At 39.5% G+C, this 15,535-nt stretch overlaps 1 protein-coding gene across 2 annotated transcripts in view; it reads left to right on the forward strand.

Annotated features, from left to right (window-relative positions):
* LOC115220880 (GTP-binding protein Rheb homolog) overlaps positions 1–15,535 on the forward strand; it is a 56,395-nt gene that overhangs the window by 24,508 nt on the left and 16,352 nt on the right. For both annotated transcript variants that reach the window (XM_036510572.1, XM_029791070.2), the window contains exons 2-4: positions 300–430; positions 10,600–10,671; positions 14,883–14,950. In XM_036510572.1, coding sequence (XP_036366465.1) covers positions 382–430; positions 10,600–10,671; positions 14,883–14,950 — 189 coding nt within the window. In that variant the 5' untranslated portion in view covers positions 300–381. The remainder of the gene's footprint in view (positions 1–299; positions 431–10,599; positions 10,672–14,882; positions 14,951–15,535) is intronic.

Below are 15,535 nucleotides of genomic sequence, written 5' to 3' on the forward strand. Positions count from 1 at the left end.
CCCCCCCCAAATTCCTGGCCTTGTGCCAAAATTTGAAACCAATATTTTGTTGTTTTTCTACAAGTTCATCGGCAATTCGTATGTATGTATGTATATATATATATATAATATATATATATATATATATAATGTGTGCGCGTGTGTATACACTGACTTAATATATATCTGTATATTCATGTATGCATATAAATATTAGAATGTACCATTTATTTGTAAGTGTTACTTTGTAGAACATTAAAATGCAAATGACCAAATACCAAAGATTCATATTAAAAAGGAATCTCTTTTCACCTGTGCAGGCTTACCATTTTCTTCGTTACTTACCATCTGCCAAGGAGACTTATAGTGACGGAAGGATTTACAGTGTATTACGGGTGAAAGATGCCACCAAGGCAGAGAAGAATAGCCATGATGGGTTACAGATCTGTAGGTAAGTGACCGTATACTCTTCTATATTCTTATACATCTATGTATGATAAATAAATGTATGTGTGTATATAGCTATATATACACACATACTTAGGGCTGTCTATTGACATGCAAGTATGTGTATAAACAGATTTATGAATGACTATACAATCCACAAGCCTCTCACTCAAAATGATGAAACCATTACAATGCGATGAATATCAAAACATGATTATTTTCATAGGAAAATACCTTGTATTTAGACGAGTCGAGAGGTAAATATGTATCTACTTTCTACAAATGCACACACACACGCACACACACTTGTATACAAGGGATGGTTGAAAAGTTCAGAGGCTGACCAAGACACTCTCATGGAAGGTGACTAAATGAGGTTTATTTTTCGACATAGTCCACTTTGTGATCCACACACTTCTTTCATCGGTGTTGCCGTGTCTGGATCCCATTGGTGATCAAAAAACTCACCAACAGCAGATTTGGATTGGAAGCACTCCGTCGGTTACAACGATGAGGGTTCCGGTTGATCCGAATCAACGGAACAGCCTGCTCGTGAAATTAATGTGTAAGTGGCTGAGCACTCCACAGACACGTGCACCCTTAACATAGTTCTCAGGGATATTCAGCGTGACACAGAGAGTGACAAGGCCGGCCCTTTGAAATACAGGTACAACAGAAACAGGAAGTAAGAGTGAGTGAAAGTTGTGGTGAAAGAGTACAGCAGGGATCACCACCACCCCCTGCCGGAGCCTCGTGGAGCTTTCAGGTGTTTTCGCTCAATAAACACTCACAAACACTGTGAATCGAAACCGCGATCCTATGACCGCGAGTCCGCTGCCCTAACCACTGGGCCATTGCGCCTCCACAGCAGATATAACCATCATATTCACTGTGATACTCATTCCCAGCCAAGTATTTTTTCCAGTTGAAGAACAGATGATAGTCAGATGGGTCCAAATTGGGAGAATAAGGAGGCTCATCAACCAGTTCAAAGCCACAACAATCATTGATACAAAGGACAATGCTCCAGCATTGTCCTGATGTAACAAGACCCCATTCATCAGTTTTCTTGGGTTTTCTTTTTTGGTCTTGATAGTCTTTCGTAAACTTAATTTATTGACCCCAAAAGGATGAAAGGCAAAGTCGACCTCGGCAGATTTGAACTCACAACGTAATGCAGACGAAATACCGCTAAGCATTTCACCCGGCGTGCTAACGTTTCTGCCAGCTCGCCGCCTCAAGATAAATTAAATACCAGTTGAATACTGGGGTCAATGTAATCAACTAGCACCCCCCCCCCAAATTACTGGCCTTGTGCCAAAATTTGAAACCAATATTTCGTTGTTTTCTACAAGTTCATCGGCAATTCCACCCTGTACTTAACTCCATGTCCCCCTACATGGCCTTGCTATTTGCTTTTGAGCCAAATTAACTAACTAACTAACTAACTAACTAACTAATTCATATGTATGTATATATATATATATATAATGTGTGCATGTGTGTATACACTGACTTAATATATATCTGTATATTCATGTATGTATATAAATATTAGAGGCCGATAGAATAAGTACTGGGCTTACAAAGAATAAGTCCCGGGGTTGAGTTGCTCGATTAAAGGCGGTGCTCCATCATGGCCGCAGTCAAATGACTGAAACAAGTAAAAGAGTATATATATTTACATATATATATATATATATGGTTTAGTACTTTGCATTGATTGTGTGGCCCTTTTGGAGATAGTCAATAAACACAATGCCTTTTGTATCCCCAAAAACAGAGGCCGTTGCCTCCCCTGCAGAGGAAATGACCTTGGCCTTCTTTGGAGCAGGTACCGAGAGGTGTTATCACTGCATAGATTGTCTCTTTATCTCTGACTCAAAGTGATTAAACCAACACTCATCCTGGGTTAAGAAACATTCAAGGAAACCTGCTTGATCTGTCTTAGACAATATCAGATTTTGCCATGATGTGATCAGCCCAGTATGCTTACTCCTGCCGGAGAAATGGGTATGTGATAGAGTTCTTAAACTCAGGCTAGTCCTACAGAACAGCACAGCTACAATTATCTCCGCCTACGCCCCACACACAGGGCTACCAAATGATCAGAAGGTCCACTTTTATGATACCTTTCTGCAGGCTACCTCAAAGACGAGTGGAAATGACCTCATCTTTGTGGCTGGAGACTTTAATGGGCATGTTGGATGGGAATCTGGTATCTTTACTGGGGTATACGGTGGCCATGGTATTGGCACCCGAAACGATGAGGGGACTAGGCTACTGGAATTCTGTGATGCATGTAACCTTTTAATCTGCAACACTAACTTCAGGAAGCCAGACAGTCACCTTATAACCTATTAATCAGGGGACTCTACTAGCCAGATTGATTTCATCCTCACCAGACAGCAGGACACAGGGTTGCTCTTAAATAGAAGAATGTACCCCCCAGCATAGGCTAGTCATTAGTGATTTTAGGCTTGAGGACAGAAGGATACGAAGAAGCAGACCAATCCAGAAAAGAAGGATTTGGAAGCTAAAGAACCCTTCACATGGTCAGAGATTTTGGGACATCCTCATCAAGAAATTTGATGAGAGGGAGGAGGAGCTACAGATGTCGGAGATGGAAGGTAGCTGGAAATTCCTATGGGACAGCTTGCTGAGTGCCACAGACCAAGTCTGCAGATGGTGCAAAGTCCCTTCCAGACCCAGAGTTACGTGGTGGTGGAATAGTACGGTAGACAAAGCTGTTAGGGCAAAGAAACGGGCCTGGAAAGCCTGGACAGATGGTGGTATCAGGGAATGGTACCAGATAGCCAGAAGGGAAGCTGGGCGGCAGGTATACATAGCCAAGAGCGAAGCGGAAAAGAAGTTTGCAAATGTCCAGAGACATGAGGACCAAAGAACTGAGGTATTTCGGATTGTAAGAGTGTGTGAAACAAAAATTGTGATGTCACAGGAGAGAAATGTGTTCGAATGGATGATGAGGCACTTGCTTTTAGTGATTCTGAAAAGAAAGGGGCTTGGAGAAGCCATTATGAAAGACTGCTGAATGTGGAGAATGAATGGGAGGAGGAGAGCCTGCCAAATGTTGACCTAGTAGAGGGACCAGCTATCGCAATAGACAGCTCCCTAGTAGATAAAGCAATTAAGGGTATGAAGCCAGGAAAAGCCCCTGGCTCATCAGGAATCACAGGTGAGATGCTTAAAGCATCTGGTGGTGTGGGCTATGGCCTAGTCACCCACATTGTAAACCAGGTAGTACATAATGGAGTCATACCCAATGACTGGCTTAGCAGCACCATAGTCAACTGCTACAAGGGTAAAGGTGATGCTCTAGATAGAAATAACTACAGGGGTATTAAACTGTTGGAGCAGGTGATGAAGGTCACAGAAAGGGTCATAGTCCATCTCATTAGGGAGAGAGTCTGCTTAGATGAGATGCAGTTTGGTTTTGTTCCGGGTAGAAGTACCACCGATGCTATATTTCTGGTTTGACAACTGCAGGAGAAATACCTAGCTAAAGATAAACCCCTCTACTTAGCTTTTGTGGACTTGGAGAAAGCCTTTGACAGGGTCCTCCAATCCCTTATCTGGTGGGCAATGCAGAAACTGGAGATTGACGAATGGTTAAGGGCCGTACAGGCCCTATACAGAGAGGTCGTTAGTAAGGTTAGGATTGGCAATGAGTATAGTGAAGAATTCCGGGTTCAGCCCTCAGTCCCCTTTTATTCATCATAGTCCTCCAGGCAATAACAGAGGAATTCAAGACTGGTTGCTGATGACTTGGCCCTCATAGCAGAATCACTACTGGAAGTAGAAAAGAAATTCCAGGTGTAGAAGCAAGGTTTAGAATCAAAAGGCCTTAGAGTCAATGTAAGTAAGTAGGAAGGCAAACCCACCACACACACCCTCGGGTAGGTGGCCTTGCTCGATCTGTAGAAAAGGTGTAGGTAGAAACTCCATAAGATGCACCCAGTGTAAGCTATGGATGCATAAGAGGTGCAGCAACATCAAAGGGAAATTAACCGAGAAGATAGCTTTTGTGTGCAGCAGATGTATAGGGGCAATAAACACCTCAGATACTCAGAAAACAGATTCCATCACACTCCAGTGGGAGAAACTAGAAGTAGTTGATAGTTTCCGCTACCTACATGACCAAGTTAGTAGTGGGGGTGAATGCTCAGACAGTGTTACCACTAGAATATGAATAGCCTGGGCAAAGTTTAGAAAGCTTCTATCCCTACTGGCGACAAAGGGTCTCTCGCTCAGAGTGAAAGGTAGATTGTATGATGCATGTGTGCGAACTACCATGGTTCATGGTAGTGAAACATGGGCCGTGACTGCAGAGGACATGCTTAGGCTTGAAAGAAATGAAGCTAATATGATCCGCTGGATGAGTAATGTCAGTGTGCACACACGACAGAGTGTAAGCGCCCTGAGAGAAATGCAGGACGTAAGACGCATCAGATGTAGTGTGCAAGGGAGACGTTTGTGCTGGTATAGCCATGTACTGCGGATGGATGAGGAGAGATATGTGAAGAAGTGCCACTCCCAAACAGTTGAAGGTATCCAGGGGAGAGTTAGACCCAGGAAGACATGGGATGAGGTGGTCAAGCATGACCTTCAAACGTTGGGTCTCACAGTTGCAATGACAAAAGACCAAGATCTCTGGAGATATGCTGCGACTGCAAAGACCCGACAAATAATGTGAGTTCATAGCTGTTTCCTGCACCAGTTTTTGCATAGCCCCAGCTGACCTAGCAAGGACACAAGGACACATATGGAGACACGGGTCCATGCTTATAGAGATGCACATCTCTGGCAGCTGACTTAGCAGACACCCATAAAATTATCAACCATCGCACAAACAATAACACTGAACACCTCTTCAAACTCCACCCATCTAACACCCATGGACATATTTACAAAGTAAGAAAACAGCACAGCTCCCATGACTTCAGGAAACATTTTTTCACGCTGAGAGTTGCTGAAGCGTGGAACAAACTGCCGGCATCGGTTGTTAGTTGTCGGAGCACTGCATCCTTCAAGACTTCCATGCTTCCTGAGATTCGCCAACACTACACTTGATTTTCTCCCCTCCATACACACACAAGCATGTTCACTTTCCAGACATTTCTACATTACTGCATGTACTTTATATGCACTTTCTGACAAGTTGTGGTGCACCTGAGCACTGTATACAATAATTCCATTATTATTATTATTTATGAAGGTCACAGAGAGGGTCATAGTCCATCTCATTAGGGAGAGAGTCTGCTTAGATGAGATGCAGTTTGGTTTTTTTCCGGGTAGAAGTACCACTGATGCTATATTTCTGGTTCGACAACTGCAGGAGAAATACCTAGCTAAAGATAAACCCCTCTACTTGTTTTTTGTGGACTTGGAGAAAGCCTTTGACTGGGTCCTCTAATCCCTTATCTGGTGGGCAATGCGGAAACTGTCATCTAGACAACAAACTCTCTACAATCTCTAAGGAACCTCCATAGCATTTGAGAGAATCATATTCTTGTGTATCATTGGTCTTTATGGCTCCTGTGCATGCCCTACATACTAACACTACTTTCTCTGTTAGCTTTCCTTTTATTCCACTGCATCAGCACAACAACTGTCCAACCTTATGTCCAGGAACCAAAATACAAAACAGTTATGGATTTGGTAATTTGCATAATTTAAACAAAAACGAGCTAAGAAAAATAACTGGCATGTATTTGAATAACGTAGACAAATACCAGAATGTTAAATAACAGTTCTTGATTTATTTAAATTATGTTCTGAGGTGAATTATCATCATTATGAAATGGCAATTATATCAGCTTCTCTTGAGGAGGGGAGATAATCTGAAGATTCAAGAATACTCCAAAACTGACAGGCAATTAAGGAAAAGAATTCTTGAAGCTTGAGATTACCTCCCCTTCTCAAGTAGCGTTGTGTGAGTCTAGTGAAAAGTAAAATGTGTGTGTGTTAGTGTCTCCTTGTCTTGATATCATGTGGCAGTTGTAAAATGAGTGTCACTGTTATACAAGCAGTGTCAGTAATTCCTAATCTTCTGCGAGAACCTAGGTTACATAGGTTATATGAACAGACAAGCACACATACGCAAATGAAATGGAGACTGAGACACATGACCATATATACACACACACACTTCACTCCACACAAGGACACATATGGAGACACGGGTCCACGCTTATAGAGATGCACATCCATACATACAAACATGGTACATAGTTGCAAAACACAAACACACACACAGATATGGGGGGACACCATTATCAATCAGTCATAGATACACTTGACTACAAAGCTTCAGTGTAATTGGTTGTCTATTTTTAGCATTTTATCTTCATTTTCTATGTGTGCTGCTCATTACTGTTTTAACAGGAATCTGGCAGAGATTATGTTGATCACAAAATATGAACGATATCTGAAATTTATGCTTTACCGCTTTGTATTCTAAACACACTCATATATTGACATACACACACACAAACACAACCACATATATATACATATATATATATATATATAAAGTTAATCCAAACAAGAAAGCACAAAAAACACAACAACACGAGGACGTGGAACAAATATAGTATTATTGGACGCTCAGGAAAGAAGGAGGATTTAACGTTTTGAGCGGAGCTCTTCGTCGGAAACATCAGAGAAGGGAAGACAGAGGGAAAAAAATCGCCAACGGTACACACACGGTCACATTTTGAAATATATATATATATCCTTATAAATGTATATGTTTATATATATATATATATGGCTCATAGGAACAGGTCTAGTTATGTGGTAAGAAGCTTGCTTCCCAACCACATGGTTCCCAGTTCAGTCTCATTGCATGGTACCTTGGGCAAGTGTCTTCTGTATAGTCTCAGGCTGTTGAGAGCTTTGTGAATGGATTAGGTAGACAGAAACTGAAAGAAGTTCATCAAAGTCCAGCGAGCTCCTATCTCTGCTGGCAACTAAGGGCCTCTCGCTCAGGGTGAAAGGTAGACTGTATGATGCATGTGTGTGAACTACCATGCTACACGCCAGTGAAACATGGTCTGTGAATGCTGAGGACATGTGTAGGCTTGAAACAAATGAAGCTAGTATGATCCACTGGATGTGTAATGTCAGTGTGCATACACGACAGAGTGTAAGTGGCCCGAGAGAAAAGTTGGGCATAAGAAGATTCAAATGTGGTGTGCAAGAGAGGTGACTGCACTGGTATGGTCATGTGTTAGGTATGAATGAAGAGAACTGTGTGAGGAAGTACCACTGCCTAACTGTAGATAGAACCTGTGGAAGAGGTAGACCCAGGAAGACATGGGACGAGGTGGTGAAGCATGACCTTTGAACATTGGTCTTCACAGGGGCAATGTACATTACCTCCTCTCTCTCTTTCTCTCTCTCTCTCTCTCTCTCTCTCTCCTCAATCTGCCTGTCTCTCGATTACCACTAGCTTTGCCAAGACTTCCTCTTCCACCACCAACACCCTATATAAACTAGCGCACACAGATTCCCCTACTCAGCTTTTAGTACCTCTGCCAAAAGAATACGTATATATGTATACACACACACACACACACATATATATATACACACACGCATATATACATATATATATATATGTATATACACATACATATATATGTATATATACATACATAAAGTTAATCCAAACAATAAAGCACAAAAAAACACAACGCGAGGACGTGCAACAAATATAGTATTATTGGATGCTCAGGAAAGAAGGAGGGTTTAACATTTCGAGCGGAGCTCTTCGTCGGAAACATAGGAGAAAGAAAAATCCAGAGAAGGGAAGACAGAGGAAAAAAATTGCCAACAGTACACACGTGGTCACATTTTGAATGACCGGACATACATATGTATGTATATATATATATATATATGTATACGCACACACTTATATCTGTATACACACACATATATGTATATATATATATACATATATATATATATATTATATATACACATATATTGTATATATATATACATATATATATAATATATATATACATATAAGAAAATGGATATAATAACAAGTGGAAACTCGTGGTTTTCGCTGGTATGCCTTTAATTTAATTAGATAACAAGGAAGTAAAAAGCAGAGATGAAGGTAGCAATTACGTTCGTTTTAATTTACTGGTTTAAGTAAATCTCTTCAGAATGCGAAAATAGTTGATACATATGTGATGGTAATATAAACAAAGGTAGTAAGTCTTACATTAACTTTTGTTCTTGCGCTGGTAAATTCGCTGGGTAGAGGTTTGATTGTGGTAGACTTCGTATACTGGTAGAATGTGTTTATAAAACATCTTTTTCTCTTGGCTCTATTGAGAAAATTCTATAGTTTGTAAGATATTTATTGTTGTTTTTCTTCAATTTCTGCAATTTCAACCAATCAGTGACATCTATTGAGTTAAAAAGCATTCTGTGCCGTATGAATATGTCCCTCGTTTAAGAAACAGATTGGGTTTATTTATATTTGAGAACAAAAAAAATACCCTAACCCTAAAAGAGATTGAAATGCAATAGATCGATTCTAGGGTCATAATTATGGGTGACAATTTCATGTGACACCGCTAGAAAAAACTGCCGTTCAAACCGAAAATATCCTCATTGGGTAATTAGGGTGGGGTAAATATTATTTAGGTGTGGGGTTCCTAGTTTGATTAAGCACATTCTTTTCACACGTGTGTATTCAATTTGTTTATATTCTGCCGTGGGTTATCACCAGTGGTGTAGGTGAAGGGGGTAACGCCAACAGGGTGAAAAGGGAGCTAACTCCGACCAAATTTTTATCGGACTAGATGGGGGTGGTTAAAAAAATGTATTATGGCTGATAATTATCTTATTGCTAGAGTTTAGGAAGCTCTTAGTGCCCAGAAGGGGCCCTTCTTCTGAGATTCGTATTCTTCGGCCAAGGTACACACACATGTGTACATACATACATACATACATACATATAGTCTTTCTATGTTTGGCGTGTGTGCTACATTACCTTGATGGACTTGCAATTAAAATTACCACATTTTTAATCAAAAATTGTTACTTAAGTGACAGCATTATTTATGTATTTTTCACACATTCTCTCCTATCCCTTTCTTGCTCTCTCTCTCTTCTGTCGAGCGAATCTGTAATTAAGATCGTTCCGCCGACCTCCCTGAATAGGGAGGAGCGAGCCTGTTTTCTCTCAGTAGTTGCTGTGGCGAAAAAAGTAGTATGGAAGACGAGAGTGAAAGGAATTGCAATGGGCATGTTCATCTCCAGTCTCGAGCTAATCGACTTTTTCGTTTTCCACATGAAATGGAAAATAAGGCTAGAGAAGAAATGCCTGTCGTAAAAGATGGAAGTCTATAGCAAGTATGTTGCGAGTGAAAGAACCTGTTTAATCGAGAACGTAAAAAAGGAGAAAGCAAAGTCTTCAGTGTGAGTATGTGGTTTGTGGGGTCAACCGCGTCCTCCATTTCATTTTGTGTTAATCACTCATTCTCATTTAATTATCATCATCATCATCATTTAGCGTCCGTTTTCCATGCTAGCATGGGTTGGACGGTTCAACTGGGGTCTGTGAAGCCGGAAGGCTGCACCAGGCCCCAGTCAGATCTGGCAGTGTTTCTACGGCTGGATGCCCCTTCCTAACGCCGACCACTTCGTGTGTGTAGTGGGTGCTTTTTATGTGTCACCTGCACAGGTACCAGACAGAGCTGGCAAACGGCATATATTTTAATTGTTTGTTTATTCATACGTTTCGTCTCATTCGATACCCTGACCCCAACATTTGTTTTGTCTGTCCCCATATTGTCCCCTCTTTTTCTCAACCTTATGGTGAATAAAGAAATACTCTCTCTGTCTCTCTCGGAACAACTTTTGTCTTCCCTTTCTTTTCTGTCTCTACACAGATGTTGTTAACAGACAGACAGCTGGAGATCACCTTTTTTTTTTTTTTTTCATATATATAATATAAAATTGGTCATTATACATCACTGATGCTTATTGAACTGCTAATATTGACAGTATTTGAAGTTGAGTTTTGATTTAGAAATGCGATTTAACATTTGCAGTGAACTCTACTACTTTATGTAAATATAATGTTGATTTGTAGAATTACTAAAACCATTTTCTCCTTTGTTTTAGGAAAGACTTCATTGGTATTACGGTTTGTTACTAGTAAATTCGATGACACCTATGACCCAACAATTGAAAATAGTAAGTGTGAAGATTTTATTTAATAATTCTTTGTTGGTTTTTTAGAATAGCCAGGAAAAAGTATATCTAGACATTTAGCATTCACATAACTCTATTTAATGCAATGCTTACACTAGGCAGCAAATACTCTTTTACTTGTTTCAGTCATTTGACTGCAGCCATGCTGGAGCACTGCCTTTAGTTGAGCAAATCGACCCCAGGACTTATTCTTTGTAAGCCCGGTACTTATTCTATCGGTCTCTTTTGCCAAACCGCTAAGTGACGGGGACGTAAACACACTAGCATCGATTATCAAGCAATGCTAGGGGGACAAACACAGACACACAAACATACACACACACACACACACACACACACACATATATATATATATATATATATATATATACGACAGACTTCTTTCAGTTTCCGTCTACCAAATCCACTCACAAGGCATTGGTTGGCCCGAGGCTATAGCAGAAGACACTTGCCCAAGATGCCACGCAGTGGGACTGAACCTGGAACCATGTGGTTGGTAAGCAAGCTACTTACCACACAGCCACTCCTGTGCCTTCAACTTTTTTTTTTTTTTTTTTTTTTTGTTGCAGACACATAAACTACTGATTCCTACCAAATTTCTGACACTAATATCAGATCTGATATCGAAATTTCTCTATCACATCCAGATTTTGTGTAACCATGAACCTCTATTTTTTCATTTTGTCTCACCTGCTTCTTATAGTTAAACATACTTAAATAATTAGTGAACAGGGATGTCTTTCCTCCTTTTTCCAGCTTAAGACAGACTGCAGAATTCCGCTGGTGGAGTTACCACCCCTGTGCCCAACCATCCACCCAAAGATTTTTGTTGTTACCTCTGAAAAGTAGCTTCCACTTCTTAAGTGAAACTTTGATGTTTCCTCTTCCTTTGTTGCCTGTAAGCTCTTCTTCTGCATGAACCAACAATAATTTCCAATCATATCTGGTTGAAATTAACTTAGTATCTGTTTTCCCTGAGTTCTATCTCACCATGCTCGTCACTCACAGCCCCAAAGTTGGCTGGAAGAAGTGAAGATAAGAATGTAAAAAAATGCATTTTCAAAGACATTCTGCACCCCATTTTTTCATAAGATTTAAGCACGTTTTGTGTGAGTTCATGGTGGTTTTTAGCTGTGTGCCTTCCAAGAAAAATTTTTGACTATTTCAACAAACGATTTCCATGCTCCTAGTTCATTCCCATTTAGATTAGATGGAAATTATGAGTCACAGATGACACTGCAGGTCTGTGGTGCAGTGAAAACACAAGCTTCCTCATTGTCCTATCTGGGCTTGGAAAAAAAAAAAAAAGAGCCCAGCTTCCATAAAAATAACCATACTGCTGCCGTCATGAACTAATCAACCAATAAATGCAGGTGCTGCTATTTTGATGCTGGCCTCTGCCATGACCATCCTGTGAGTTCAGAAAAGAATGAAACTTGCCACAACTTCAAAAGACCAAACATTTTTTTGAGTTTGTTGATCAAAATGATTTATAACAAAAGTATCACAATCCATGTTACAAGGCCACACACATCATGGTAATGATAGACTTGAAAAAGCTACCAGCGTATATTTAGATGCTGTCCTAACTTGTATTCCTCCTTACTAGGGTATGACTCTTTTTTGATGACATCATCATCATCATCATCATCATCGTTTAACATCCGCTTTTCATGCCAGCATGGGTTGGACGATTTTGGCTGAGGGCTGGCGAACCAGATGGCTGCACCAGACTTCAATCTTGATCTAGCAGAGTTTCTACAGCTGGATGCCCTTCCTAACGCCAACCACTCCAAGAGTGTAGTGGGTGCTTTTTACGTGCCACCGGCACGGGGGCCAGTCAGGCGGGACTGGCAACGACCTCGCTCAAATCTTTTTACATGTGCCACCGAAGCGACGTTGGTAATGATCACGCTTGAATGGTGCCCTTTTACATGCCACGGGTATTTAAACTCAGATGATCATTAAAACTCTTAGTGTAGCTCACCTTGTTGGTAGCCTATCCTTGTATTTTCCCCATCTATACAATCATTTGAAACCAATTGTTTTTCTCTATTTGATCAAATATTAATAAAAACAAAGGAAGCTAAGCAGCTTCTTGATGATGGCATTATTGAGTCTTCAGTTCCTCCTTGGTGAGTACAGGTGATAGTTGTAAGAAATAGCGGCAAACAGTCCTTTGTTGATAAACCACAATTGCTTTCTAGATGTCTTTCCATTTTCTAATAGTGAAAATCTCATGCATTTTGTTTCTACAATAAATTCTACAACAAGTTTAGATCTGGAAACCACTTAACATCATATTTCTTCAAAATAATGGTAAAAGATGTGTGGAATTTCTAATTGATGGATGCTTACAAGGTTACCCTTTGGTTTATCAATGCTGAAGGTGATGAATTGTATATTTACTGAAAATGACAACCAAGGACATCAAGCTGTCCAAAGACTACAATAACATTGATGAGGAACATGATGATAACTTGGCATCGTTTATTTCATTTAGAAAGAAACTCAACACTGAATTTCTTAAGTTAAGATTCTCTGCAACTGGCAACGGAAAGATTGAAACCTCATGTTGATAACCTAACATTTATAAATGCTGATATCACCTAAGCAACTTAGACTAGTAAGTTTGCTTAGTTAATACTTGAAGTGGGTTCTCCTTTTCTTAAATTAATTCTACTCCTACTTCACCTTCACTCTTTTTTTATCGGTGCAAAAAAGACGCCCAGATGCTATTTGTCTTCTTAAAACATAAAAAAGCAAATCCCCCCTCCCTTCTCTGAACTTCTACTCCATATTGAAACTAATGCATCTAGAACTACAATTTCAAGTATCCTTTCATTATATCATTTTCTTCCCCAGAACTTTTGCTTTGAACAAAATCTTTCGATCAACTGAGAAAGAAGGCTCATAGCCGTCACAAAAAGTATTAGGAAATTTTAACTCTAAAGCTATTTTGTCTTATGCACTGATCAGTAAGCAATCTCATTCATATTTAGTCATAAAAGTTGATGGGGGGGAAATGAGAATGCTGAGAGTTCTTTTGTTGGCACATAGAATTATTGCTTTACAATTATGACATCTCAAACCTGACAAAGATGACGCTAATTCGATAAACATCAGTGGTGGAAAGAGGCAAGGCTCGTCTGCATGTACAACTCCTGGTCTTCCTTTAAAAAGTGAACTTGCCCAGCCTTGCACACACATGTGCAGATGCATTGTCAACCTTGACCAAGAGAGGCCCCTTAATCATACATTAGTTTAATAAGATATCCTAACCAAAATAGCCTCCACTTATATTTATTTCTTCCTAACCGTTTCGTTACCAACCCGGCTGAAACTGGCTCTGGAGTACAAATGTCTAGTTTTCATAGGTTCTGAATTAAAATCTTCCACCAAACCTTAGTCACAATTTATGCTCCTAACACCAGCTTAATGATTTCTTTGTTATATTTAAAGTAATTGAAAGAAATACAGAGCATCTCAAAATAAATGCAGTAACGAAAGGGTTAAAGCACACTGTTTGAAATCTGAAGGCTTTGTTTGTTATTGTTATTTGTTTACACCCACCATGCCAGCATGGAAGGCAGATGTTAAACAATGATGATGATGATGATAATGACCTAATATTGACTTTAAGTGTCTTGTTTTAAAAAAAATAATTGTAAGAAAATTTACTTTGGATCTTATGCAAACTAATTTTAATCTAAATTTTCTGATTATTTCATCTTTTAAAATATACTTTAAGGTTTAAAAAAATATATATACACTCATTAAGGGACGCATTTTTTTTTTCTTTTTACTGCATGTAAAATTTGTTCAACTTGTGGAAATTTGTACACAGCATTATCTACTTTTATTTTAATGTATTTTCTATACTCTAAAAACATAGCAAAATATAATTAATAGGACTGCAAGGTATTAGAAATGGTACATTATAAGACTAAGCAGCAGAAATGATATAGTCCAAATCTTGCAATTTTCAGTAATATTCCTTAAGCAAAAAGTTTATATCCCACTGGGTCAACTTTGCCTTTCACCTTCTGGGGTGGATAAAATACATACTAGTCAAACCAATATATCCCTCCCTCAAAATTTTAGTCTTGTGTCTATGTAAAAAAAAACAACAAAAAAAAAAAACACATTATTTATTAAATTACCATTGTAATCTTGTTTTCTTGTTCTTTCAGCCTACACCAAGAATGTAACTGTTTCTGGTCAAGTCTACCAACTGGAAGTGATAGATACAGCTGGACAGGTGGGTATTACTTTTGATATTTTTATTGACACTAGAAACAATAGTAGACAGCCCAATATTGAAAGGGTGCCGACTTTGTCACTATCCAGAAAAACAAAGGAAACAAGCTCAGTAGGGGTACGGTATTCCCATATATATTTAAGGCGGCGAGCTGGCAGAAACGTTAGCACGCCGGGCGAAATGCTTTGCGGTATTTCGTCTGCCGCTACGCTGTGAGTTCAAATTCCGCCGAGGTCAACTTTGCCTTTCATCCTTTCGGGGTCGATAAATTAAGTGCCAGTTACGCACTGGGGTCGATGTAATCAACTTAATTCGTTTGTCTGTCCTTGTTTGTCCCCTCTGTATTTAGCCCCTTGTGTGTAGTAAAGAAATAGGTATTCCCATATATCATTGGGAAGATTCTGTCAAGGTTATACCTAAAAGACTGGTTCAATCAATATCAGAGAGTATCACAACGGGATCGCAGTGTGATTTCCACAAACATCAACGCATCTGTTCATTGCATTTGTGCATCTATCAAAGGCTTTGATGCAGCCAGCAAGGAACTTCTGTGTAATGTTCTTACGAAGTTTAATTTTCCACCCA

The sequence above is a fragment of the Octopus sinensis genome, linkage group LG17, assembly GCF_006345805.1.
Source record: "Octopus sinensis linkage group LG17, ASM634580v1, whole genome shotgun sequence".
In the NCBI taxonomy this organism is placed as follows: Eukaryota; Metazoa; Mollusca; class Cephalopoda; order Octopoda; family Octopodidae; genus Octopus; species Octopus sinensis.